The sequence below is a fragment of the Staurois parvus genome, unplaced genomic scaffold (assembly GCF_062004578.1).
Source record: "Staurois parvus isolate SC_StPar_1 unplaced genomic scaffold, SC_StPar_1.0 ptg000063l, whole genome shotgun sequence".
NCBI lineage: Eukaryota > Metazoa > Chordata > Amphibia > Anura > Ranidae > Staurois > Staurois parvus.
The window spans coordinates 545,027-572,951 of record NW_028317859.1 but is presented as its reverse complement, the minus strand read 5'-3'; the positions used below and the strand labels follow the sequence as shown (position 1 = coordinate 572,951).

The following is a 27,925-nucleotide window of genomic DNA, read 5'->3' as shown; positions in this document are numbered from 1 at the left end:
AAGGGGAACATCGTAAGGGAGCCTGGTCAGTTTCACGGCCAACCTGAAGATTATAATCTAGTCTCTAATGCTCCACAAAACTATAAGCAAGCATAGGCAGTTCAATGCTGGCTCCCAATCTCTGCAATTATGAATCCTTGCTGTTATTTCTCTGCTGAGAACTTTACCTGCATATTTAAACCTGTACCAACAGCTGCTTGCTTTGCTTTCCACCTATTTGCACACTATATCCAGTGACTTGTGCTGTGGGATCAGATATACCATCATATCCATTAAAGTTTCTTTATACCAGCTAAGGAGCTAGTCATTTGAACGTTATGTCACATGATATGTATGTGACAATCGGATTAACACAGTTACAGTTGGACAGTCTTTAGAGAACTCATCAAGCCCATGCAACAAACTTCATACTCCAGTATAGATAGCCCATAGGGTGGTGTATAGCCTGATAGATGACCGGTGGTAGTCACTGCCTGGCTAATTATGGTCAATTGCTTTTTTTGCTATATAATTGGCAATTTCTATTTATTTATACTCCATATTATAAAATAAATTCAGTTGTTATATTTACCATGGTTTACCGCATGGTCCTTTCTGTAACCGCTTTTGGTGTACAGCTTGTTCACATATATTTAAGCAATCTGAAGATTATAACCTACATATTCACCAATTTTTGGATTTTATTATATACTAAGAGAATTAAAAATATCTTAAACCATGCTGCCTAATTTTGATTCAGCATGAATCCTAAGTTGCACACAACCCTAGAATCAACAATCACTGTGCTCATAATGCTGTTTAGCTGTTCTTTATTTTTCTTTTGTAAAAGGATCTCAAGGAACATCTTGGCTAAATTATTAAATATCGGAGTCGTAATATTTCACCAAATCCCAAAAAAGTTCCATATTGTTATGCTTAGATAAAAACATTTACATTGTATACAATTTAAATAAAGGAATGCGCTAAAACCACAAACTATTCCTAATTTAGTGTAGAAACATTAGTGCAATATATATATATATATATATATATATATATATATATATATATATATATATATATATATCTCTCTATTCTCAATTAATATCAAAAAATATCAAAATTATGTGCAAAACTATTTTTTAGTGCATAAGTAATTTAAATAATTCAATTTGTGAATATAAAAAAATGTCCAATTCTGAATTTCTTCAAATGTCCAAACAAATCCTTTTCAAATTCAGGTGCTCTCAAAGAAATTGTGCCAAAAATCTACCACCAAAGTACAGTTGGGTAACTCACCAGAGCTCCATGCTGATCAATCTCTAGATCAGCAAAAAACGCTTTTTGCTCTGGGAGCAGATGCAATGAATCAACTTCTCAGGTGTGATGATCAATAGCTACACAATCATCCATAAGGTAGGTATCCACCACTCAATATAATGGTTCCAGGAGCATTATATCACTCTCTTTTTATATCTCTCCACCGAGGTCACGTTTGGGAATGAAAGAAAATCATGGTGCAGCCAGTTTTTTTAGAAAAGTATCCAACAATTTAATAAAGATTTACACTCACAAAAAGGGTGTCTTCACCGACACCAGTATAACAGCATAAAACAGCAAATGGTATAACAGTCTCCTGTTCCCCACACACTCACTACAGCGCTCGTGACTCAATTTTCTCCACAGACGTCAGCATCCAGGAAGCCCTACTAGTTTCGTCATGAATGACGTCCCTTGAAGACGTCATTCATGACGAAACTAGTAGGGCTTCCTGGATGCTGACGTCTGTGGAGAAAATTGAGTCACGAGCGCTGTAGTGAGTGTGTGGGGAACAGGAGACTGTTATACCATTTGCTGTTTTATGCTGTTATACTAGTGTCGGTGAAGACACCCTTTTTGTGAGTGTAAATATTTATTAAATTGTTGGATACTTTTATAAAAAAACTGGCTGCACCATGATTTTCTTTCATTCCCAAACGTGACCTCGGTGGAGAGATATAAAAAGAGAGAGTGATATAATGCTCCTGGAACCATTATATTGAGTGGTGGATACCTATCTTATGGATGATTGTGTAGCTATTGATCATCACACCTGAGAAGTTGATTCATTGCATCTGCTCCCAGAGCAAAAAGCATTTTTTGCTGATCTAAAGATTGATCAGCATGGAGCTCTGGTGAGTTACCCAACTTTACTTTGGTGGTGGATTTTTGGCACAATTTCTTTGAGAGCACCTGAATTTGAAAAGGATTTGTTTGGACATTTGAAGAAATTCAGAATTGGACATTTTTTTATATTCGCAAATTGAATTTAAATTACTTGTGTACTAAAAAATAGTTTTGCACATAATTTTGATATTTTTTGATATTAATTGAGAATAGATATATATATATTTTGCACTAATGTTTCTACACTAAATTAGGAATAGTTTGTGGTTTTAGCGCATTCCTTTATTTAAGTTATAGCACTAAGAAATTTATTTGGTTTCTTTGAGGTGGAATTGCTGCTTTAAAGTATTAAGGGTGTGGCGCTTTTATTACACTTGTGATACATTGTATACAATTATTTGCAGAACGCTGCACAGCAAGAAAACGTTTCTACAATTACGGATGTCAACATGAGAAGCCCTCTATGAGAATTAAATTGTGATCATGTGTATGTGAAACTCTTCAAACACCACAGGATTCTTTTGTAGAAGTATGCAATGTATGAGCAGTGAGGTGGCCTATTAGTTTGTTATCCATATAGTTAACCAAAGCAACCAGATTCTCTTTTTAATGTACTAGATCTGTGAATGGAGGTTTGTTATAGTGTGTAACAGGCAACAGCTGTAACTAGTGGAGCAGGGAGGAGCACACATAGGTCTCTTGACTGTGTAGAAACCTTTTCTTTCATGTAAGCTTTATCATTTGAATTTATTCATTTTATTAGCAATGAATACATAGTAAACTTAATAAAACATAAAAAAAAAAAGTAAAAAACGGTAAGCTGCTGCGCACTAAGGTAACCAGTAAAAACCTCAAACAGACAAACAGTAATAAAGTGCAGCGCTATGAATATAATCTATTCAAATCAATGTATAAAATAGTTCATAAGGTGACTGGTGCTGTAAACGAGAATCCTGTGTTCAACTGGAACTTGGTGCTTGTGCAGTCAAAAATTAGAAGAATGCGCACTCACCAGAGCGCATAATAAAATGTGCATTTGTATATGAATATCCTGATGTCATCGAAGGTCATCCAGGTCTGGACAGGAATGAAGTGGAACCCCTCACGGTGTATGCCCAGGCACATTACAGTAATGTGCCCCTAGTGGCAGCTGCAGGCTGACTAAACTGTAAGTGCACACAGTGCGCTCTCCCTGAATTATCTGTGCTTAAAGCAGTGGCTTCAGACTGTTCAAGGTTGGACATCATGAAGCAAAACTATATCTTGTAACCCTCAGAAAACACGCTTTAGAGTCTGAAATGGCTGCAAAGACAGCAGTTGTCCCCCCACTATGAGGTGAAAATGGGGCATCCCCTCACTGAGAGAAGATCAAAGCCTTGTGGCAGAGCAGGAGCTCAGACTTCGTCTTGGACCTGGAGAGCTGAAAGAAACCCTAGACTCAGGCTGTCGGCATAGGCAACAAGTGTTGGAGAACAGTGGGATCCAAGGAGTACCAAATCTGGATCACCAGCATTGTCTGGAGCCTAGACACTCAAGGCCTGACAGACAGCCTCGATTGCAGGCTAAAAAGGAAGGGCCACACAAGGCGAGGAGGATTTTTGAAAGAGTCTCTAGGCAATTTCCATTGGGTACTTGTTGAATACCATGGCATCCTTGACAGGGATAGTATGTGTCTTGAGAAGACATTAAATGACTGGATCTGCCACTGAAAATAGACATTTTTTAAAGGAAACCCTCCTTGATGGTATACCTCTGAGCTAAGTGCTTGGTAAAAACCCTATTATGAGTAGGACAATCCTTGTACAGCTCTGACTGTACAAGTGATTGTACAGGGAAAGCTTTAATTGGCTGGGACTCTCACAGGAACCCAAAATGTGTTGTCTGTAGACAGAGACTGCTCTTGCACTGGTCTGTATATCCTCATTGTGTTGAGTAGAGAGCCATCTATTGGGTGTTCACTGCAACTAGACCTGTTTTTATTATTCCTTTCAACAAGAATAGGGAGTGTCTTGTTAAAAAAGATATTCCATCTACCACTGCATTCAATTTTAGCTTTCTGAAGAACACCAGTGAAGGTCTCCTCCATTTTCCCTTTGATACACATATGCCTGTAAGTTCATTTGTTGTGTTTGAATACAGTATATCCAGATTGCATTTAAATGTATTTAATGGGGGGGGTGGCTTGGCACATGGAGCGATAAGTGGCACGTCTGCACAGCTCCCAGCCCAGACCTCTGCTGCAGGCCTGTTTTCTCCCTCACAGGCTCTCTTCCGCCCTCCTCATGGAAAAATCAACACCGGACCTCCCAGAGAGCAAGGGGGGGGTGGGGGGGGGGGTCCAGCGGCGATATGAGCAGGTTCCTGACCCGATCCTCAGCCGAGGTCTCGGGCGCCTCAGCCTCTAAGATGGCGCCGCAACCTCTCCCATCCTCGCCCCCCTTGGACACAGGGCTCTATGAAAGCGGGCAGATAAGCCCTCGGGGTTCCCTTTCTCCTCCTAGGTATCCTGTTTTGAGACCACAGGGCACACAGGTGTCCCGCAGCCCTTCTCCAGCATCTCTCTGCTCTGAGGATGGCTGGGATTTGCAGTACCACATGAGGTCCCTGCACACCTATATTAAATTGCTTCTTACAAAGGCGGATTTTGAACTTTGTGCGAAACATATTGAAAATACATACAAACAGGAAATTTCTGATCTTAAACTAGATAATATGTGTGCGTATGGAGAGATTGAAAATACTGCTGATGGTCTATGTAATGCCTTACAATCCCGTGGAGACCCTTAACATGAGGTTTTAATACAACAACTCATGTACCAACAAGATGACATTGAGAACAGGAACCGCCGTAAAAATATATGGATCTAGGACATACCAGAAACCGTTGAATCTAAAGATTTAGCAGCGGCAGTTACCGCCATATTTAATCACTACTATAGCAACCTAAAGACACTCATATTGAGTTGGACCGCGTACATCACACGATGGACCTCTGGAACCCGAATCCATCATTTGCTCGTGATACTCTGTGCAGGGTTCACTACTTCAAGGTCAAGGATGCCATTATGCATGCAACCAGCACACAAGATTCCATCCTATTCAATGAAGTGCCGGTGATGCTCCTCCCTGACCTCTCCCACCAGACACTGGCCATGCACAGGGCCCTGCGTCCTCTCACTCAGATGTTGCATATCTGCTACCAGTGACAATTCCCATTTCAACGCCTCACAGAATGGCAAATCTGCTCAATTCTGCACTCGCGGGGACTTGCCCACATTTCTTGGTGTGTTCGAGCTACGTCAGGTGTCCCTCCCGTACTGGCCCTTCCAGCTCCTGACCCCAGGCCTTCCATTTCCTTCTTCCTGTCAGCGGTCTGATCGAAAGAAGAAGAAACATTCCAGATCCTCCTCCCAGAAGATCCCAGAGGGCTGATCCCCTATCCACATAAATTGGGAGTTTTCTTCCTTTCTTCTTTTTCCTACAGATTTTATACATTCTGTTGGTTGCTCTTGTTGGATCTGTGACTTATATTTGTGCCTGTTGTCTTTCAGGCCCTGGGACTATGGCTTGAGGCTCATTCCTGGGTTCCACCACCGCCGTTTGCATTGGCATGGGGGGACGCTTTCGGTAAGTCTCAGGAGCTTTGGGCCCTCTCACTATTTGATTTGTTTATACCCTGTCATTGTCGAGTTAGGTTTAGGTCTATTTGTAGGGGAAGGGGGCTTGTTTTTTCATGCATGTTTGAGGGTTTACTGAACACGTTTTGTAGGAGGGCGGCCTCACTCAAGGTTATCATTTGCCTGTGGGAGGCCTGGGTCGGAATCGGATACATGCGCCTCTGACGTTCCCCACCTAGGCCTTCAGTGTACTACGTAATATCACACTGTAGGTGATTTAGACAGCTTGCCTGTCTATTAGTCTCTTCTTCTTCTCATTTTCCTCTTCCTTTCTTGGCTTTTTATCCTTTTCCCGCTAGCTTTTTCTTTAATTCTCTTCCTTCCTCTTACTGTTATTTTCTCCTTTCTCTCTGGGGGTTGGGGGCGGCTGGGCAGAGCTCTGTCAGTGACACTTTTTTCTGGTTTGCTCTATCACGGACAAATATGACTCAGATTAAATTTTCTTCTATTAATTGCGGGGGCTTTAACACTCCGGAGAAGCAGAGCAAGATGCTCTGCCATTTCCATAAACATGGATTGCAGATCTTACTCCTCCAGGAGACTCATTTTTGCTCCGATGGTATCCCAGTCCTCAGTTACTATTACTACTCATTTTTGCTCTGTGGTATCATAATACTAACCCGCAGGCCATGTCTAGGGGGGGTGTCGATGGTCTTTCATCATACCTTCGACCCGGATGTCTTAGACTCACTAGTTGATCCAGCTGGTGCTATCTCTTCCACAAATTGAAATATTATGATTTGGTTTTTACAGTGGCGAACTTCACTCCATTTCTAGCGGCGGCCCTCTCTAAGCGGTCCGCTTTTGGGGGTCCCAGTTTCATTGTTGGAGGGGACTTCAACATAGCCCTCTCTCCAGACCTAGACACTTCCGTGGGTAAATCTTCTTTATCCTCATCGGTCTTATCTCAAGTTATCCTTCGGAGCGAGACTATAGTTTTTATTCTGCAGGTCCTGCGTCATACAGTCGTAAAGACTATTTCTTTGTTTCACAGTCCTTTCTAGATTCTCCAACTTCATTCTCTCGGTCATTTCTTATGGCCAGACCATGCCCCAATCCATCTTACAATTGGGGACCGACCATAGTCTTTATGTCACTTTTCGTGGAACCTGAATGATACCCTGCTCAAAGATTCTCTATGTATCGCGGAAGTCATGAAGACTATCCCTTAAATGTGTTCTTATTAAACATGGCTCTCACTTAAAAAAGGCTCGGATGACGGAGATGCGTAGACTATTTTCACTCGTAGTGCGTCTAGAGTCTTCCCACAAACGCACGTTGGACCCGGTGCTTGCGGTGGACTTATCTAACACTTTTAGACTTACTCCAACTTTTAGATTCTTCCTCCCTTGTTGCACGTGACAAAGCATGCAACACTCATTACTCCCTAGCTGATAAATGTGTCTAACACCTGGAGCGTGTACTCCACCCTCGACCGTCTCGTCGTCTGATCTAGCATATCAATGACAATACTAAAAATTCTACCACAATAAAAGGAATCTCATCCGCGTTTGAGCATTATTATTCTCAACATTATAATTCATCTTCGGCGAATCCTGATGCTCCTCCCGTTTCCTCCCTTCTGGCTATGTCCCAATACATTGCGAAGACGGAGTTGCAATTCTGGATGCCAAGGACACATTGGGTCTAGAGGAGCCCTTCTCGATTATGGAGGTTCTTGGGGCAATTAAGGCTCTGGATACTAGTAAGTGCCCGGGTCCAGACGGGGTTTACCCCGCGATTTTACAAAACATTAACCGCCCAACTGGCCCTGCTTCTGGCCCAAGCTTTTGTTGTTATCGACAATCTGAACGTACCTTCATCAGCTTTTTTGTCCGCCAATATTTTGGTTCTCTCGAAGCCGGATAAAGACCCTTCTCTTTGCGGTAGCTATCGCTCAATTTCCCTACTTAATCTAGACAATAATCTCTTTTCTAAACTTCTAGCGAACCGCCTCTCACCTTTTCCACCAACTTTGATCCACCATGATCAGGTTGGCTTTGTTCCTGGTTGCGAAGCTAGGGATAATACTTTTAAAACAATCCATCTTATCTCTTATATTAAGCAGCACGGCTTAAAGGCATGTCTCCTTTCATTTGACGCTGAGAAGGCAGCGGACTGGTCCACATCATTCCACTTCACTCATAAATTGTCCATTTGATATTTACAGGAAAATAATTTTAAGCTCCTTTCTCGATGGTACAGGGACCCCCTCTCCCTACAAAAAATTTCACCTTCTACACCTAACCTCTGCTGGCGCTGTACTAAACCTGTTGGTACTCAGCTCATATTTGGTGGAATTGTGATCAAATACAACCCTTCTGGCAACAGATTTTTGTTGTACAGTTGTGTTCAAAATAATAGCAGTCAGACATCACTAACCTGATCAATCACTGTTTTTGGTAGAAATGATATTTCTACATGGCAAATAATTTACTAGCAGGTATAGTAGAGTAATAGAAATCCAACAGAACCAACAGTCATGACATGCATGCTGCTGATTCTGTGTAATTGAATCACTAATTGAAACGGGCATGTTCAAAATAATAGCAGTGTGGAGTTCTATTAGTGAGGTCATTCATTCTTCGAAAAACAGGTGGCAATTATTGCCCTTAAGGAAGGAAGGCAGCAAATGTTGTACATGCTGGTTACAGTGCATTTCTCTCTGAAATTCTGAGGAAAATGGGTCGTTCCAGACATTGTTCAGAAGAACAGCGTACCTTGATTAAAAAGTTGATTGGAGAGGGGAAAACATATAAAGAAGTGCAGAAAATGATAGGCTGCTCAGCTAAAATGATCGCAAATGCTTTAAAATGGCAACCAAAACCTGAAAGACGTGGAAGAAAGTGAAAAACTACCATTCGAATGGATAGAAGAATAGCCAAAATGGCAAGGACTCAGCCAACAATCAGCTCCAGGAAGATCAAAGAAGGTCTTAACTTACCTGTGAGTACTGTTACAATTAGAAGACGCCTATGTGAAGCCAAGCTATCTGCAAGAAGCCCCCGGCAAAGTCCCACTGTTGAAAAAAAGACATGTGCTGAAGAGGTTACAATTTGCCAAAGAGCACATTGACTGGCCTAAAGAGAAATGGCGCAACATTTTCTGGACTGATGAAAGTAAGATTGTTCTTTTTGGGTCTAGTGGCCGGAGACAGGTTGTCAGACGACCCCCAAACACTGAATTCAAGCCACAGTACACTGTGAAGACAGTAAAGCATGGTTGCGCAAGCAACATGTTATGGGGATGTTTCTCATACTACGGTGTTGGGCCTATTTATCGCATACCAGGGATCATGGATCAGTTTGAATACATCAGAATACTTGAAGAGGTCATGCTGCCTTATGCTGAAGAGGAAATGCCCTTGAAATGGGTGTTCCAACAAGACAACGACCCCAAACACACCAGTAAACGTGCAACATCTTGGTTCCAGACCAACAAAATTGGCGTTATGGAGTGGCCAGCCCAATCTCTGGATCTTAATCCAATAGAAAACTTGTGGGGTGACATCAAAAATGCAGTTTCTGAGGCAAAACCAAGAAATAGAGAAGAACTGTGGAATGTAGTCCAATCATCCTGGGCTGGAATACCTGTTCACAGGTGCCAGAAGTTGGTTGACTCCATGCAACACAGATGTACAGCAGTTCTCAGAAACAGTGCTTATACAACTAAATATTAAGTGATTCAAAGGAAAGCAAAATCTTCAAACATTTTTTAGTTTATATAGTGAATGTTTGAGTTTGTAAAAAAGAATACAAACACTGCTATTTTTTTGAACAGTCTAATATTCACTTTTCTTCAATTTTTTTTAGAACACCACAAATTTGATATATTTTTCTTCATGTTTTGATTTGGAATAGAATGTGTAGTGTTCCCAATGCATTTGTGTGTACGGAAATAAAAGCTATTAGAAGGATTTTGAGCTTTATTCACTTTTTTCAACACACTGCAATTATTTTGAACACAACTATATATAACAGGATCTATGGCGAGTCCTTGGCCTCTTCACCGGAGATTGCTCTCTATATTACTGGGCTCACTGGCAGCGCAGAAGAAAAGTCTGTTGCGTTTCTATCTGCAGCCCGCCAATTGATACCCCTCTTTTGGAAAATGGCCACTCCCCCGCCTCTTCTGATGTGGGTTTCTGTGCTTAATGATATCATACGTATGGAGAAAATGCTGGCATTTGCCAATGATATCTATGATAAACATAAGATACTGTGGTCGGTCTGGCTCCATTTCTCCTCCTCTTCGACTCTCCGAGATGTGTTCCCCTGCTGTGCCCTAAGGGAGTTGAACCTTGCTCCCCTGATTAATTTTCATTTTGGAATGCACGCCGAATTGGCCCTGCGGATTGTTGTGGGTGGCGGGGTCACTCCGGTGGGATACTGGTGGAGGGCCGCCTTGGTTCTGCTTTTCACCGTTCCCGTCTCCCGACCCTCTCTTCTCATCCTTCACTATTTCTACAACTGTTTTTTTTTACTTCTCTCCTCTTTAACCTTTTTTTTTTTTTCAGCTTGGGTTTATACATGTGGTTGTACAGAGTTATGGTTTCATACATCTCGCCAGGGGATGCCCCCCTGGAAACTATGCTTTTTCATACCTCTGTAATATGTTTTGTTATTGATCCTTCCATCTTGCTGTTCTATGGAATCATTTTCACTCATCCACATGGAGCATCGCTACATCTGTGATATTTTAACGTTCATTTACTTGTACATGTTATTAATTTATGCTTTGTTCTGTTCAAATTTGGTGCAAAATATAATAAAGAAAAATTTGCCTTTAAATGTATTTAATGTGATTTGTCAGTAGCTGTTTGTAAGAAATGTGTTCATTGTAAGCATTTGTGAGAGACACATTCACAAGCATATTGTAACTTCAGTTTAGTTCTGTGAGCTGCAATATAATTACATATTCGCAAAAGTAAATTCAGTTTTGGAATGAAACACAACGCTGCTTCTGTCAGTTTTGTTAGCTATCTGTTGGCTAACCGTTAGTAGGACAGCACATGTACTAACCTAAACAGACTCAGGTGGAAATGGCATCTGTAAATACGTGTGGCCACTGCATTGTGAATCAGCAACCATAGCAAGACTTTTGAAATGTACTCTGACATTTCAATTGAGAATACCTTTCTGGACAGGACAGAAGAGGGGGATGGAGCACACGAAAGAGTTCACTTTAAATAGGGGATGGACTCCAGCAGGGAAAAACGTTTCTGGGTGATTAGTATCTGCCCACTTGAGGAAAGAACTACTATCCCCTCCCTCCAGTATTGTTCCAGGATCACAAGCCAGTGTTATCCACAGAAGAGTTACTTTTGTACTTCTGATCTGCCATTCCTTCAAGCTAGTGAGAGAATCTCAGCATGGTATTCATGAACCGCTTATGCAGCAGGAAGGGTTAATGGCGCTTGTGACCAGGTCACTCTGTGTCAGTTACAAGGAGGAAATATCTCAGGCCTTGTGGGGAGCTGGCTTCATGTGGAGAGGAGAGGGCAGGCATTCACAACTGAAGTGTTGCAGCTCATAATCCAGGAGGTGGGTGATATCATCTACATTGGCCTCAGTCCCAAATGAAGTGTGTGCAACACATTCAAGAAAAAAAGTATTGCAGGGAATGACTTGTGTGACAGACTTACCTAAATTTTCATAGTCTCAGGGGATGGCTACAACAGACTTTTAAAATTGTTGCAGCACTGGGACAGAAACCCCCTAAGTATACAGAACATGTAAGAGTAATCCTCATATATTCGGCAGTGGTGTACTGGGTGTAAGGTCACATTGCAGGACCTATCCACCATTCTATCCCCCGGAGTTTGGATGCATCTTCCCAGATGCCAAATTCCAGCCAATTCAGAAATGTCTTCTACCTTGAACAGAAATTATAGGAATATTTCCTGACAAATTTAGTTTGACTGAGCTGGACCCTGACTCTGAGGAAGTAACATGACCAGTGACATAATGTATGGGTGGAGCCTAGTGACGTCATTCCGGTATTGTGCAAACCAGGAAGTGTGGTGAGAGGAACCATTTTTGTCATTGGAATTACATGCCTTCGCTGTTTTGCACTTTGTGAGTGGATTTTAATAGCTTAATAAAGAAAATCTTTTTTATGAGGTTGCACTATGATTTGTCCTCTTTTTCCCATGAGCATTTACCATCCCAGAGGAAAGCTGATATCTGGTTTCTTAAAGGGCCACTAGCAAGGAAATAGCTACTAAGGGATAGCGGTGGACAAGCAAAATATTTACCAACGTTTATAGTGCTTATGACCTATATAATATATGGGTCAAGGAAGAAGGTGAGTGCATGGCACACTCATTGATGAGAAGCACTTTTGTATATGTTGGATGAAGTGAACACTTTACAACACTGTTGTGGAGCACGGTGTGTTTTGCTGTAATGTGAGCACATATGTTTTGTGCACTCAACCATTAGCTTTAATTTAAACAGTGTTGCACTACGATATATATTTTTGTTTTTTTTATACACGTTTTTGGAGTCGTGATTGGGTGAAGAAATTCTGGATTCGTCACCACATGAAAGGATTCACTTCTGTAAAAACGCATTTGACCTATTATAATTTGTAGGTCAAACTTAAAGGTGAGCAGGGAGAGTATCTTGAGCACAAGCATGTCTTTTGGAAAGTGATTGTAAAATGCACTAAATCTGGACATTCTATGATTTAGGAGTTGGACTTTTACTGTAGTTGGATTTACCTTGCATGGGATTACTGGAGGATTATTTTATTTCATTTATATGTCTGGATGAGAAGTTAGCGCACTACACATTCTTGGTTTATAATGGAAAGGAATAATCTGACTCCTGGCAAATTACCCTATTGGAAATAAAGAATTCTCAATGTGCAGGCAATTGAACTCTGCTTCACAGAGTACATTTCAGGGCTTGTCCCCACCAAGTGCAGTGCAGTAACATGTGCAAAATCATGTGTTTTCACGTATCTCACAAATATGTGCTGCCTTTTGCAGACACATGTGGGTGCCACTAAGTCTTAATTCTTTGCCACCCAACTCCCTAACTCCCCTCCCCACTTCTCCTTTACGTACTCTTCCTAGGCAATAGGTATCAGTAATAGTTATCAGCAAATACTTTAAAAAAAAGTATCAATACTCAGTGTTTAAAAAATGGTATCAGTGCATCCCTAGAACAAACACTGGTCAAATTATTGGGGAAAAACTGAATCTCACACTCAGAAGAGCTACTGACTTAAAGAATATGAAAATGTTGAACTAGATAGTGTGGGATTTTCAGGGTGCAAATTTACAATGATAAACAGATTTAAAAACCACAATAAATTTTATTTAATCTTACGAAAAAAAGGGGAAAAAAAAAAAAAGTAAATAATTACAATACTGTAAAAACAAAAATTGAAGCTTGGCTGTATTGTTGCAGTAATTCCCTACATGTTTTGCCCAACAAGGGCTTCTTCAGGGGAGAGAGAGAAAAGCTTTAACCACAATACAGTCTACAATATATAAAAAAGAATATACATAAACGGATTTATTACATACATCCACACAATGAACATAATAATCAAAAGTATAAAAGAACACGCCAGCTCACCCTAGATGTCAGGCTCACGGAGCTACTACCACATATCAAAATGCGCTATCAAAGAACTTAGTTGGCCTATGCATCCGTGAAATTGTAGAAAATATAACAGGGATCAAATATCCATTTAAACATAGGTACAAATAAGCGCAAATGAATTAAAGGTTTACCAATATGGGGCAAAAAGTGAACCAGATAGAGGGAAAGAGAACACCAGGTGATGTCAAGTCATTGAAATAATTAAAAAATAAAATGAAAAATGAATTTACCTGTAAATTATAACAATTCAGGCAATAGAGGAAACAAGAAAGCAGTTTTTGACTCAAATTGTTGATATACAATTCAGCCACTAGATGTCAGGAGAGGTCACAGGTTCACAGAATATTAGCTGTAAAAATCAGAGTACTCAGAACAATATGCTCTACAGAATCACCCAGGTGACTGAGCAGTCACCATTTTCCTGAAGCCCTCCCCTCAATACAAGTCTCTCAAATTACCTCCAGGGGGTCTCAAAATGTCTCCTGAGATCCTACATGTGCACAGTTGATTAGCCAAAGGGCCATATCTTTATTCCCGCCCTATTTTACACAGCCAGATCTCTTATAGGAGCAACACCTAAGCAGGACAGCTGAATTAGGGGGGCAATACAAACAAAACCACCCAGCCACAACGTACAAGTCAAAGAAGCCAATCTTCTTTACACTAGCTTACGGCAAATAGGATACAGCCATTGTTTCTTGAAAAAAAGCATATCATAAAGTTCAAAATCAGAATCGACGTGTGTTACTTTTCGGTAACTGTAAACTGAAGGATGACTCTAGAGCAGGGGTGGGCAAACTTTTTGACTTGAGGGCCGCAATGGGTTCATATATTGGACCCGGGGGCCGGACCAAGAGTAGATGAATTATGTGTATGTGTCATCCATAGTAAGTATAGTAATATTCCCCCATAGTAAGCATAGTAATTCATCCCCCATAGTAATTCATCCCCCATAATAATTCATCCCCCCATATAGTAATTCATCCCCCCTATAGTAATTCATCCCCCATATTAAGTCCCCCCTGTGTCAATTCACTTACCTTTGCTCCGCGCGTTCCTCTCGCAGTGTTCCCACGACGTTCCGGTGTAGCATGAAAATCGGTCTCCTATGAGGATCTGTCCCCCTCGACGTATCTGCGCATGTGCCAGTTTCAGGCATTAGCAGCCGATCGGCGATCTCCGGCACATGCGCAGATACGTCGAGGGGGACAGATCCTCATAGGAGACAGATTTTCATGCTACACCGTTCTTCAGGGCGGACTGTGAGAGGAGCCTAGCGGGAGCCTAGCTCCGCGGGCCGGATTAAAAGGTCCGCCGGGCCATATATGGCCCGCGGGCCATAGTTTGCCCATTGCTGCTCTAGAGTAAGGTTAATAACCACTTATACCAAACAGCATTCACAGATCAATAAGATCCTTAAAAAAATATTGGCCCCTATTATTGGCCAATTCTACGCCAAGTAAATACATTTCTTCAAATCCTACTGTTACTTACAAATGCGCGTGCCATAACATTCCTTCAGCGTTACCTAGAACGCTACCACCTCCCCCACTCTGTTGGGGTCCCCCAAGGCTCTGTCCTCGGGCCCCTTCTCTTCTCCATCTACACCTCCTCCCTCGGCAAACTGATACACTCCCACGGCTTCAACTATCACCTCTACGCCGATGACACGCAAATTTACCCTCACCTCACCCCTTCAGTCTCCACCCGTATCACCCACCTACTGAGCGACATATCAGACTGGATGTCACTCCATTTCCTCAAATTGAACCTTTCCAAAACGGAGCTCCTAATTTTCCCCCCCAGCCCGCCCCTCCACTTCATCCTCTCCATCACGACCAACAACGCCACCATCAGTCCCACCCCTCAAGCCAAAGTCCTAGGTGTCACTCTAGACTCAAACCTGTCCTTCCAACCCCATGTCCAATCGCTGGCTAACTCATGCAGGCTCCACCTCCGCAACATCTCCAAAATACGTAAGTTCCTAACCCCAGACACTACTAAACAACTCGTTCACTTATTATCTCACATCTGGACTACTGCAACTCCCTTCTCACCGGCCTACCCCAACACAGGCTATCCCCGCTTCAGTCTATCCTGAACTCAGCGGCCAGACTCATCCACCTTACCAACCGCTCCGCCTCTGCCACCCCCCTCTGTCATTCCCTCCACTGGCTTCCAATTGCCCAACGCATTAAATTCAAACTGCTAACACTGACATACAAAGCCATTCATAACACTGCCCCAAACTACCTCACCAACCTGATACCCAAATACCACCCAACCCGTACTCTTCGCTCCTCACACCACCTCCTACTTTCTAGCTCCCTGGTCTCCTCCTCCCACGCCCAACTGCAGGATTTCTCCAGGACTTCCCCCATCCTCTGGAACTCACTACCCCAATCCATCAGACTGTCACCTACCCTCCTCACCTTTAGGTGCACCCTGAAAACCCATCTCTTCAGGAAAGCCTACCCCACCCTCACCTAACAGCCAATCTCCTCCACTCCTCCTACCACTCCATCCCCCACAGCCACTTCCTCCTGTACCACTATCCCCTCCCTCCTAAATTGTAAGCTCGAAAGAGCAGGGCCCTCGAACCCCTCATGTATTGTTTTGTTACTGTATTGTCTCATGTACTGTCCCCGAATACTCTGTACAACGCTGAGCAAACCTTTTGGCGCCATATAAATACTGTATAATAATAATAGTAATAATAATAGACAAACTGGTCCGTAGTCATAATAAAGTTAAACCTAATGTTACAGATTCTACTGGCTCTTTTTCTTGACATAAGTGCAGCTAACTGTAAAGAAGTTGATCTTCCCAATAGTACAGTTCATCGTATCAGATATAGAGTCATCTGTCAAACACCAGCTGTAGTTTATTTGATGAAATGCGGTTGTGGCTGCTTTTATGTGGGTAAAATGAAACACTAATATTTGGAGCTGATTAGAGACCATATCTCACTTAAAGACCACAAAATTGAAACCCCATTAGCAGAGATGTAGGTCTATATCATAACTTTAATCTGGGAATAATTAGATTCATGGCATTGAAAACTCATCCCCCCACATGTACAAGGAGGGAATTATGAACAAAAACTTCTACAATTTGAAACACAGTGAATTCATAGGTTCAATACTACTCATTATCCAGGTCTGAATGAGTCGCTGAGCTTTAAATGTGTTTTGTGATTTTGCAATTTCACTTATCCTGCCTATCCATCACCCCACAGTAAGGACCTATTAAAAAGTTGTTATATTTTAATGCTATGCTCATGAAACGATAAACACAAATGCTGTAATATTTTGTTTATTCTGTACATTTTTTGTCTATTGTAATAAAATTAAAGAATAAATGCTATTATTTGATAGAAAATTATTCTGATTTAGTAACTTGCCTTGCTGCCCCGGATGTTACTTACAATCTCTAGTGTTCACACAATTGCACATAGGGACGTATTATGGCAGAAGTTGCAGACGCCCAGGGCGTAGCTGCACCGGAAGATTGCTTTTCCGAAGTGCTCGCCTAAACAAAACTTGCGAACCGTAATTCCGGCCCCCTTTTACTTAGATTTGGAATTGTTACCTTTTTGGCTTAATTATTTTTTGTTTGGATTGGACCTGAACAGGCTTTTATAGAAATAATGGGATGTTTCCCTTTCATGGTATAAATGGATGTGTTTTTTTCTTTTTTTTTTCAGTTTGTTTTTGCTTCCGCATTTCCTAAATTTGCCTCTAGATGGCAGACAGAATTATGTACATTGTGGCTGGGTGGTTTGTTTGTATTGCCACCCTTAATTCAGTGGTCCTGCTTAGGTGTTGCTCCTATTAAAAGATCTGGCTAGGTTTTCGTCGGCTTCGGCTAGCGCATGCGCAATAGAGACCTTGCGCATGCGCAGTTGTATGTCAGACGTCCGCACCAGGCCTATGACGTCACAGGCCAGCCAGCATGGAGGGTATAAAATAGGACGGGAATAAAGATATGGCCCTTTGGCTAATCAACTGTGCACATGTAGGATCTCACAAGATGTTTTGAGTCCCCCTGGAGGTAATTTGAGAGACTTGTGTTGAGGGGAGGGCTTCAGGAAAATGGTGTCTACTCAGTCACCTGGGTGATTCTGTATAGCACATTGTTCTGAGTATTCTTTGATTTTTACAGCTAATATTCTATCAACTTGTGAGCTCTCCTGACGCATAGTGGCTGAATTGTATATCAGCAATTTGAGTCAAAAACTGCTCTCGTTTCTTCTATTTCCTGAATTGTGATAATTTACAGCTACATTCATTTTTCATTTTTTTTTTACTATTTCAATGACTTGACATTACCTGGTGTTCTCTCTTCGTGTATCCAGTTCTCTTTTTGCCCCATATTGGCAAAAATGTAACTAATTAATTTGCACTTATTTATACCTATATTTAGATGTATATTTGATCCCTGTTATATCATCTACAATTTCATGGACACATAGGCCAACTAAGTTATTATTATTATTATTATACAGTATTTATAAAGCACCAATAGTTCACTCAGCGCTGTACATTACAAAGGGGGACAGAACATGTGACAGAACAATACCAATACAATGCAAAACATGAGGGGATCGAGGGCCCTGCTCTTTCGAGCTTACAATCTAGAAGGGATGGGATAGTGGTACAGGAGGAGATAGCTGTGGGGGATGGAGTGGTAGGAAGAGTGGAGGAGGTCAGCAAGTTAGCAGGGGGTGAGGTAGGCTTCCCTGAAGAGATGGGTTTTCAGTGTGCGCCTAAAGGAGAGGAGAGTAGGTGATAATCTGATGGGTTGGGGAAGGAGTTCCAGAGGATGGGTGACACCCTGGAGAAGTCCTGGAGGCGGGCATGGGAGGAGGAGACCAGGGAACTAGAGAGAAGGAGGTCTTGTGAGGAGCGGAGTGTGCGTGCTGGGCGGTACTTGGATATTAGGTCAGTGATGTAGTTCGGGGCAGTATGGTGGACAGCTTTGTACGTCAGTGTTAGGATTTTAAATTTGATCCGTTGCGCAATCGGAAGCCAGTGGGGGGATTGGCAGAGGGGGGTGGCGGAAACGGAGCGGTTGGAAAGGTGAATGAGTCTGGCAGCCGTATTCAGGATCGACTGAAGCGGGGATAGCCAGCGGCGAGGCAGGCCAGTAAGGAGGGAGTTGCAGTAGTCGAGTCGTGATATGATGAGGGAGTGGATGAGCTGTTTAGTGGTTTCTGGGGTAAGGAACGCGCGGATTTTGGCGATGTTGCGGAGGTGGAGTCTGCACGAGTTTGTTAAAGATTGGACTTGGGGCTGGAAGGATAGGTTGGAGTCCAGAATGACACCAAGTACTCTGGCCTGCGGGGTGGGTTTGATATTGGCGTTGTTGGATGTGATGTAGAAGTCAATGGGGGGTGGGGTTCGGGCTGGGGGGAAGACAAGGAGCTCGGTTTTGGAGAGATTCAGTTTAAGGAAGTGGAGCGACATCCAATCTGATGTGTCGCTCAGTAGGTGTGTGATTTGGGCAGAGACCGAGGGGGTGAGGTGGGGGGGTTGAGAGATAGATTTGTGTGTCGTCGGCATAGAGGTGGTAGTTGAAGCCGTGAGAGTGTATGAGTTGGCCAAGGGAGGAGGTGTAGATGGAGAAGAGAAGGGGCCCAAGAACAGAGCCTTGAGGGACCCCAACAGAGAGGGGGAGGTGGTAGCATTATAGGTAACGCTGAAAGAGCGTTGTGACAGGTAGGATGAGAGCCAGGAGAGAGCAGAATCTCTGAGGCCGAGGGAGTGTAGTATTTTGAGGAGGAGGGGGTGGTCAACTGTGTCGAAGGCCGCAGAGAGGTCAAGGAGTAGGAGCACTGAATAGTGGCCATTAGCTTTGGCGGTTAGCAGGTCGTTGGAGAGTTTGAGTAAGGCAGTTTCGGTGGAGTGTAGGGGGCGGAAGCCAGTCTGTAGGGGATCGAGGAGGTTGTTGTTGTTGAGGTGAGAGCATAGGCGGGTGTAGACGAGGCGCTCGAGGAGTTTAGATGTAAGTGGGAGCAGGGAGATGGGTCTGAGGTTGTTCGGGTCATTGGGGTCCAGGGAGGGCTTTTTAAGTATGGGGGTGATGTGTGCATGCTTCAGTGGGGAGGGGAAAGTGCCGGAGGAGAGGGAGAGATTAAAGATGTGGGTGAGGGAGCGTAGGATGGAGGGGGAGGGAGGTCGTAGGAATTGTGAGGGGATAGGGTCGAGGGGGCAGGTGGTGAGGCGGGCATCAGAGAGGATCTTGGAGACTTCCTCGATGGTAGTAAGGTCAAAGGTGTGGAGTGTTGGGGGAGCTTCAGTATGAGGAATGTAGGGTGGGGTGGGAGTGGAGGTCAGAGCAGTGGTGGGGTCGTGGGAGAGGGGTGATGAGGGGGAAACTGAGTGAGGGGGAACAGGGTTGGAGGGAGTTTGAGCAGTGACGAAGTCCCTGCGGGTAATGTCGAGGGGGAGGGGGGATGAGGGGGTAGCTGTGTGAGAGGGGACGGGTTGAGAGGGGGTGTTAGTTGCGGCAATGTCCTTGCGAATTGTGTCAATCTTGTTTTTGAAGTGATTGGCAATCTCAAGGGCGGTGAGTGAGGTGCTGGGTGGAGGTGGGGGTGGAGAGAGTAGAGAGTTGAAGGTGGAGAAGAGTCGGCGAGGATTGGAGGAGAGGGCCTTGATGAGGGTCAGGAAGTAGGCTTGTTTGGCTGCGTGGAGGGAGGAGGTGTAGGTGCGGAAGGCAGATTTGTAGCAGGTGAAAGCTTGTTGGGATTTTGTTTTGCGCCATAGTCGCTCCAGGGCATGACTGCGTCGTTTGAGGGTTTTGGTGTGATCAGTCTGCCAGGGCTGGAGCGGTCGGAGTCTGATGTTGCGTGTGGTTAAAGGCGCTAGTGAGTCAAGGGCTGCTGACAGCGCGTTGTTGTAGGCAGTCATAGCCAAGTCGGGGCAGGACAGGGGGAGGATGCGGTCGTGGAGTTGATCAGCTGCAGAGTGGAGGGGGGCAGGGTTAAGGTTGCGGAGGTTACGGCTGGTAGTAGTGTGACATTTGGAGGGGTAGGCGTTGGAGGACAAGGAGATAGAGAAGGTGATCAGGTTGTGGTCAGAGAGAGGGAAGGGGGTGTTAGTGAGGTTGTGGGGAGCGCAGCGGTTGGAGAAGACAAAATCAAGGATATTACCGTCGGAGTGGGTGGTGGATTGTATGCACTGTGCAAGTGCAAAGGAGGAGGTTAAGTGGAGGAGACGGGCTGTGTCTGGGTTGTCAAGGTTCTTTAATAGCGCATTTTAATATGCAGTAGTAGCTCAGTGAGCCTGACATCTAGGGTGAGCCGGCATGTTCTTTTATACTCTTGATTATTATGTTCATTGTGTGGATGTATGTCATAACTCCGTTGTTTATGTATATTCTTTTTGATATATTGTAGACTGTATTGCGGTTGAAGCTTTTGTCCCTCTCCCCTGAAGAAGCCCTTGTTGGGCAAAACATGTAGGGAATCACTGCAACAATACAGCCAAGCTTCAATTTTTGTTTTTACAGTATTGTAATTTATGCTTTCCCCTTTTTTTTGTAAGATTAAATAAAATTTATTGTGGTATTTAAATCGGTTTATCACTGTAAATTTGCACCCTGAAAATCCCACACTATCTAGTTCAACATTTTCAAATTCCAGGGATGTGGTGCGATTTATATATCTCGTCACTCACTCGCCACTTCTTGACAATTTTGAGTTAAAGAATATGCAAACCCAAGATTTCATATTCCTGGTGTATGCCATTAAACAGGCTGAACTGCTGTAATACTGACACTCAGTGGCTGAATATCTCCTTGCCATGGGAACTCTGCCATACTGAAGTCTCTATCTGCTCAACCCAGCTCTGATGAAGAAGGGAGCACCCTTTGAAACGCGTTAGCCTTCATCCCCCCCCCCTTTTCGATTTACCTGTAACCCTGTTTGGATTATGGTTACTTATGCCTGTTATACCATCACTTTGTGAGTATATTTCCTTATTAATAAAATTAGTCACTATTTATTGAGGTAATGCGCAAGGTTTGTGCGCTCTTTCTTTCATCTTCCTCTACAGTATGCCTGCTGTACCATGTACTTGTATGAAAGTATCCTGTTGTCTTTGTATTGCTTCCTTTGTGTGATATCCCTGGCATACCTGCCAGTCCCTCTGCCTTCCTATTAAAGTGGTGGTAAACTCTTATTTTTAACTTTTACCAACAGGTAAGCTTATATTAAAAAAAAAAAAAAAAAAAATCTCTCTTTCTTTCTTAGAGCCGATGCATGTGCTCTGAAGGACTGGTATAGCCATGCCGTACCTTCAGAGTACTGTGCCGTGGCCGGAGACTCTTGTGTGCATGTGCAGGAGTGACGTCATTGTGGCCCGACCAGTCAGACAGATGGAGCTTGCGAACCCGGAAGAAAGACCAGGTGAAGATGGAAGCCTCTGCAGCGGTGACAGCGTGCCGCTGGAGGGCTTCATTTTAAGGCAAGTCATTCATAATGTGCTAGTATGTGATGCATATTAGCACATTATGACATTACCTTGCCGGGGATTTTTTTATTTTTGTTTATTACCGCATTAAAAGCTGACCACACTAAGCAGGAAACACACTGGTCAGTTCTCTAGCTGTGCTGGGAACTCAGTGTGCTCTTCTCCGATGAACAGACTTGTCCTGAGACACCCCCCTGTACAGCCTTTCCCTGAGATCAGTGCGATGCGGTTTCTCCTCCCCTAGTTCTTATACAGCTGAGAACAGAGAACAGTGGGAATGTAACCACTTATACTTATAAAAAAATATTATATACACCTTTTTTTTTTATCTATACACAAATGTTTTGCCTTTCATTGCTATTTTAAACTGAATGGGTTGTTTGACAAGGTGAGGGTTTGACAAGGTGAGGGTTTACAATCACTTTAAAAGACATCTTTGTACACAGTGAATATACTCCAACAATTACAAATGTCAATAGAATACCATTCACTGCCTCCAATGTAAAACTTACGCTGGCAGCAGTAGGGGTATTTACATCAGCCAAGAGTGCATGTATACTTGTCCAGCAGACACATAAAAAAGGTCTTACCTTTCTCCATATAATTTCCTGCCCTGTGAACGCGAGGGGCATATTGATTCCATTCAGAGCCATCCAGTCTATCTCCTTCTCCCATCTGGCCCAGTCCCACCAGACAAATGAATAACTGGAAGTGCAGACATTCTGATAGTAGCGAAACCTAAACATCAAACAGAGAAGTCAAGTGCGCCATTTTGTAACGTAAACATTTATTACATCGAATATCTAATTCACTTTAAGATTTTAAAAGCAAAATTCTTGCCCCAAAACACACACACACACACACACACACACACACACACACCACTGGATGACAGAAAAGCCTCCTATGTGTCCCTCTCGGATTTAATTTTATGCTGTTATTGTGTTACGGAGGCTGTGTTTGATTTCATAGCTAGGCCCTGCCACATGCCATTTAATTGTCCAATGAGATTATCTTTACTAACCATTGAAATCAATGTGTAGGAAAAATCCAAACTTGACCTTAACTTGGCCGAAACCCATCCCTTAAGAGTACTTAAACCCAAATTCTGGACATGTACATATTGTACCAATTGAGGCACAGATAAATCTTAGGCATTGAAATTGAAATGTGCTCACACCAGGCAAAGGAGGATTTCCAGATTATGATGGTAACATTGTTCTGAAAGTAGTTTTTTTGGTTTTGAGCAATCTGGAAATTACAGAACCGAAGACACCCCTACCCTACATCTCCCAAGACCTGGGTTTTAACAGCCATGCCATTAATACCAGTAAGTGAGAAATAGGATGGAAAAGTGGATCCTGTGCTAGAAGGTCTGGTCTGTTTGGGAGAAGTCAGAGATCATTTCGTAGAGGTCTGAGTATGTGTGGCAGGTTCTCTTGGTCTTTTCACCACTTTGGTGCAATGAAAACCACTGGCTTCTTCTCTTTTGTTCAATGGAGGGAAGGCATATATGAACTGGAATACGCTCCAGAGAATCCTAGGTCCTGGCTATGAACACAGTGGTAGCTTGATATTGCATCAGGGGCCAGGATGTCCACATCTGGAGTTCCCCACTGAGATAGGAGACTGAAGATGTCAGGATGAAGTGCACATTTCCTTGGGTGACCCTTGAGATGTGGGTTCATGGATTCAGAGCTAGTTTTATCTGAGCTCCAGGATTTTGATATGGAGCTTAGCTTCCTTGGGTGACCCTATTCCCGGACTGTGAGAAATTAGAACACTCCTCCCCAGCACGTGAGGCTTGGCGTCTCATATACCCTTCATTGTGTGGTAGAATCAGCTTCACCATTGTCAAGGCTGTATTGGAAATCCACTAAGATATGGAGTTCCTATCTTGTTGAAGAGGCTTATATGGAGACAGAGGAGAAGCATGTTTGTTCCAGGCCAACAAGATGTTGTGAAGGGTATGGTCTCCAATGAAGCTACCATGAGGCCCATCAACCTCAGATCTCATTAAAAGATATCTCTTTGATATGAGGATCACAGCATGAGATTATAGAGAGAGAAATTTGTTTTCCGGAAGAAAGACTTTGGCCTAGGCTGTGTCGAGAGGTCTAAGTTTTCAAGGCAATGGGTAGATTGGAGGACAACATTTTGAAAGCTGATCACCCAACCGAAGGCCTGAAGCATCTGAATAGCTGTTTGGATGTTTTCGAGTAGCTGAAGGGGAGATGAGTGTCAGGGATAGGTTCCTGCTACTTAATGAGCAGCTCTTTTCTTTCAGTGCTCAGAAGCTGCTCAGCTGTCGGTTAATTACCAGCTACTCATTGTCTCCACAGTGACTCACCTCTATAACTTCAATGGGTATTGTCATTCTTTTTTGAGAAATCTGGGGTCTATCAGACTCTAGATATCTCCTCTGCCCTTACATTATCTAATCTCACCAAGATCAGTGTGATCAGATGCTTTCCCAATTTACAAATGGCGCTTTTTATATCCTGCAAAACTAAAGTGATGAAATGCTCGTAGCTTCCGATTTCTTAGATTATAGAGATGATTGGCACCATTCCAGTCTCCAATCAGCTCTATGGTTAGCTGGCAGAAACACCGGCTGCATTCTCAGGTTCCCCCAATGGCACGGGACTGCCCAGGAAGGCCGTGGAAGGCAGCGGGGAAGGGGGCATAATCTCCCCCTGCTTGTAAAAGCAATCCTGCTGCTAATTAGCCACTAGGATTGCTTTTACATGAAAACCGATTGCTGGCTGAAAAAAAAACGATACCAGGATGATGCCTGCAGCTGTAGGCATCATCCTGGTATAACCAAAGTCCAGTGATGTAGCAGTACATCGCTGGTCCTTGTTGGGTATATATGCTATGTTTTTTTTTGTATGCAGCCTGTGGACTGAATGAAAAAAAAGCAGAAGAAAAGACATTTCTGCCATAAAAAGTGTGTGGTATGCCCACCATTAAAATATACCGCCCTGCATCCACCCACTTCTAATGGTTGGCATACATTAGGTTGCACCATGCCACATGCACCAATTCCAAGAATGTACAAATGTCTAAACAGTGGCACGCTTGAATAAAAATTGTCCACGTATAAGTGGTACTCCATATGGAAAAAGGATTACACCAAGTCCCAAACTATCTTGCCACTATTTCCCATGTAGTCTAGGCATCCGGGGGAGCTCCACTTTCCTTAGTAAATCCGAAACGTATATGTATAGCCTGTTGCCCTCTCACAGGTCTTATACAATCAGGTCCATAAATATTGTGACATCGACACAATTCTAATATTTTTGGCTCTATACACCACCACAATGGATTTGAAATGAAACGAACAAGATGTGCTTTAACTGCAGACTGTCAGCTTTAATTTGAGGGTATTTACATCCAAATCAGGTGAACGGTGTAGGAATTACAACAGTTTGCATATGTGCCTCCCACTTGTTAAGAGACCAAAAGTAAATGGGACAATTGGCTGCTCAGCTGTTCCATGGCCAGGTGTGTGTTATTCCCTCTTTATCACAATTACAATGAGCAAATAAAAGGTCCAGAGTTCATTTCAAGTGTGCTATTTGCATTTGGAATTTGTTGCTGTCAACTCTCAAGATGAGATCCAAATAGCTGTCACTATCAGTGAAGCAAGCCATCATTAGGCTGAAAAAACAAAACAAACCCATCAGAGAGATAGCATAAACATTAGGCGATCCTCAGCTCTACCTCTGAAGAAGTGCGTGCGCACGAAACGCGTCAGCTGGAGCCCAGGACGCCATTGACACTACGCCGCCGGTGCCACGTGGAGGCCCGGCGGCCATCTTTAATCTTAAAGGGTCAGTCATTTGATTAAACCTGGCACCATTGTGAGTTTTTTCTGAACACTCCTGTTTTTCTTGAATAAAATCATTTTCATCAACCTACTACACTATGGGTTCTTTCCTGTGTCTTCTGCGATGAGCCTTTTCAGCTTCTGCAGACCCAGATTGATCCCTGCACCAGCCTTTGAGAGGAGGAATTTTCCACTTCACACACTTCTGTAAGGATTTCTGTGACCTGCTGGACCTCAATTTCGCCACATGAGGGCGCTTCATCTCTACTATCTCCAGCTCCTGCCCATTACCAGACCAGAAAAGAGAGGGGAATCTCCATATCATATACACATGCGTATTATTAATATGTTTCTGGTTAGTGCGCATTTCTAACTTTTGCACTGGGAATCAGCGAGCACCATTACTGGACTGTGATTTATTTATTTATTGATTTATTCATTTGCTTTGGTTTCATTTATTATTTATATCTGCCCGCAACACAGTAACATCACACAGCGCTGCATTTTCTTTATATATATATTTTTGGGACTTTTATGTGTTTTCCTTGAATGTTCAGCTGCTGACCATTGGAGCGCTCACTGTGTTTTTGATACTTCATAATATCCACATCCATTTTCACAGCCACAGGAGTCACGGATTTTTCACCATATATTACTACCATTGGATAGATTGACTTTGTCACTAATGCCACTATATGCACCTTTGACGTTTTATACATGAGATTGTTTTACATTATTGATTTCAGCGCCATCAAGCATTGTTCACACTGGGTTCGTTTTCAATTGATAATTATGCACTTAGATGGTCAATATTTTTATTTATTTAACTGAGGCTTTTAGCTCTCCATATACTTATGTTTATATGTACAACTTTGTTTCCTATCACTTCTCACGTATCGGCTATTTACCGATACTCCTAATGGCCATCTAATCCTGTGTGCTCTCTCAATCTGCAGGTTTTCTGTCAGAGGTCTTCCCATTATTGGATTACACACACTTTATTTTTTTCCTCTAGATCCTCTTCCTGTTCTTCTGGTAGGCCCCAGATCCTTAAATTCCCTCTTCTTTTGCGGTTCTACTGGTCCTCTAATTTAAATGAAAGCTCTCTCTGTATCTCCTCCACCTGTGTTTCCAGTTTATTAATTGAGCGTGTGCTTTCATTTTCTCCTCTGCCTCTTCCACTTGCATTAGTATCCGACCCAAATCATTGCATAATAGCCCCATCTCATTTTTCAGGCACATCTCCAATTTTGCAAACATTTCCGCCTTGTCAATTTTTGTAGGCATTTGTAACATAGCTATTTGTTGTTCCTTGACACTTTCAAAGCTCATCGATTCATTAGTCAGGTTCCCTTCCTGTGACCCAGCTGACAGTCTAGAATGGTCTCCGTCAAATTTTCTCCCTCTTTGTTGTTTTCCTGAGTTCGATTCTCTGGGCTTTTCTCCTGAAGGGGCATGTAGTTTTTAATTGTAGTAGCCTTTGCATTTAATTGGGGACTTTTTGAGCCCCTCCTTTAACTGCTTTGCCCTGCTATGTAATCACCAGTGCGTCCCCACGTAGGTTTTCTGCTGTAATACAATAGAATCGTCCCCCAGAGAAATCCCTTTTTTCTATTACTTTTGATGTTTTTTTGCAGCCCATATTTCTATTACCTTAGGGGCCAGAGTAAGTTAAACAGTTCCACTGCCAATAAGAGAACCCCCTGCAGGTTAATCCTCTGTTTCCCCCAAGAACTCATGTGTGTTATGTTATATTTGATAATTTGTGACAAATCAAAATTAAGACTGAAAGTCCTGCCGTTGCCCATGGCAACTCACCATCTCCCTCTACACTGACCTTTCAGGACCAATCAGTCTCTGTTCACTTCTTGACTCCTGTCGTGACCTCCACAACAGACTTCCAATCACACCTGTGGGGGGGACTCTAAGCGTTACCAGTGATCCAGGGGGGCCTCTGGGTCTCTTAGTTTGAATGTCTCATCCCAGGGGGTATCCTTTCAGAGCTCGATTAATTATTCGTCCGTAGAGCATCCCTGCTCTCCCGGACCTTTAAGACTTCCTTGCGATGTCGGAGGTCCTCTGTCGCCAAGGCTACCCAGCAGCCTCCTCCTGCTCCTGGACCGCCGGGAACCCAGAGCACCCACTGTCCCTGTGGCCGCCTCTCAAAGACCTTCCAGA

At 43.1% G+C, this 27,925-nt stretch overlaps 1 protein-coding gene across 1 annotated transcript in view; it reads right to left on the bottom strand.

Moving 5' to 3' along the window:
• NAGLU (N-acetyl-alpha-glucosaminidase) overlaps nt 1-27,925 on the bottom strand; it is a 109,569-nt gene that overhangs the window by 31,883 nt on the left and 49,761 nt on the right. The window contains exon 2 of the mRNA XM_089668771.1: nt 22,506-22,653. Coding sequence (XP_089524897.1) covers nt 22,506-22,653 — 148 coding nt within the window. The remainder of the gene's footprint in view (nt 1-22,505; nt 22,654-27,925) is intronic.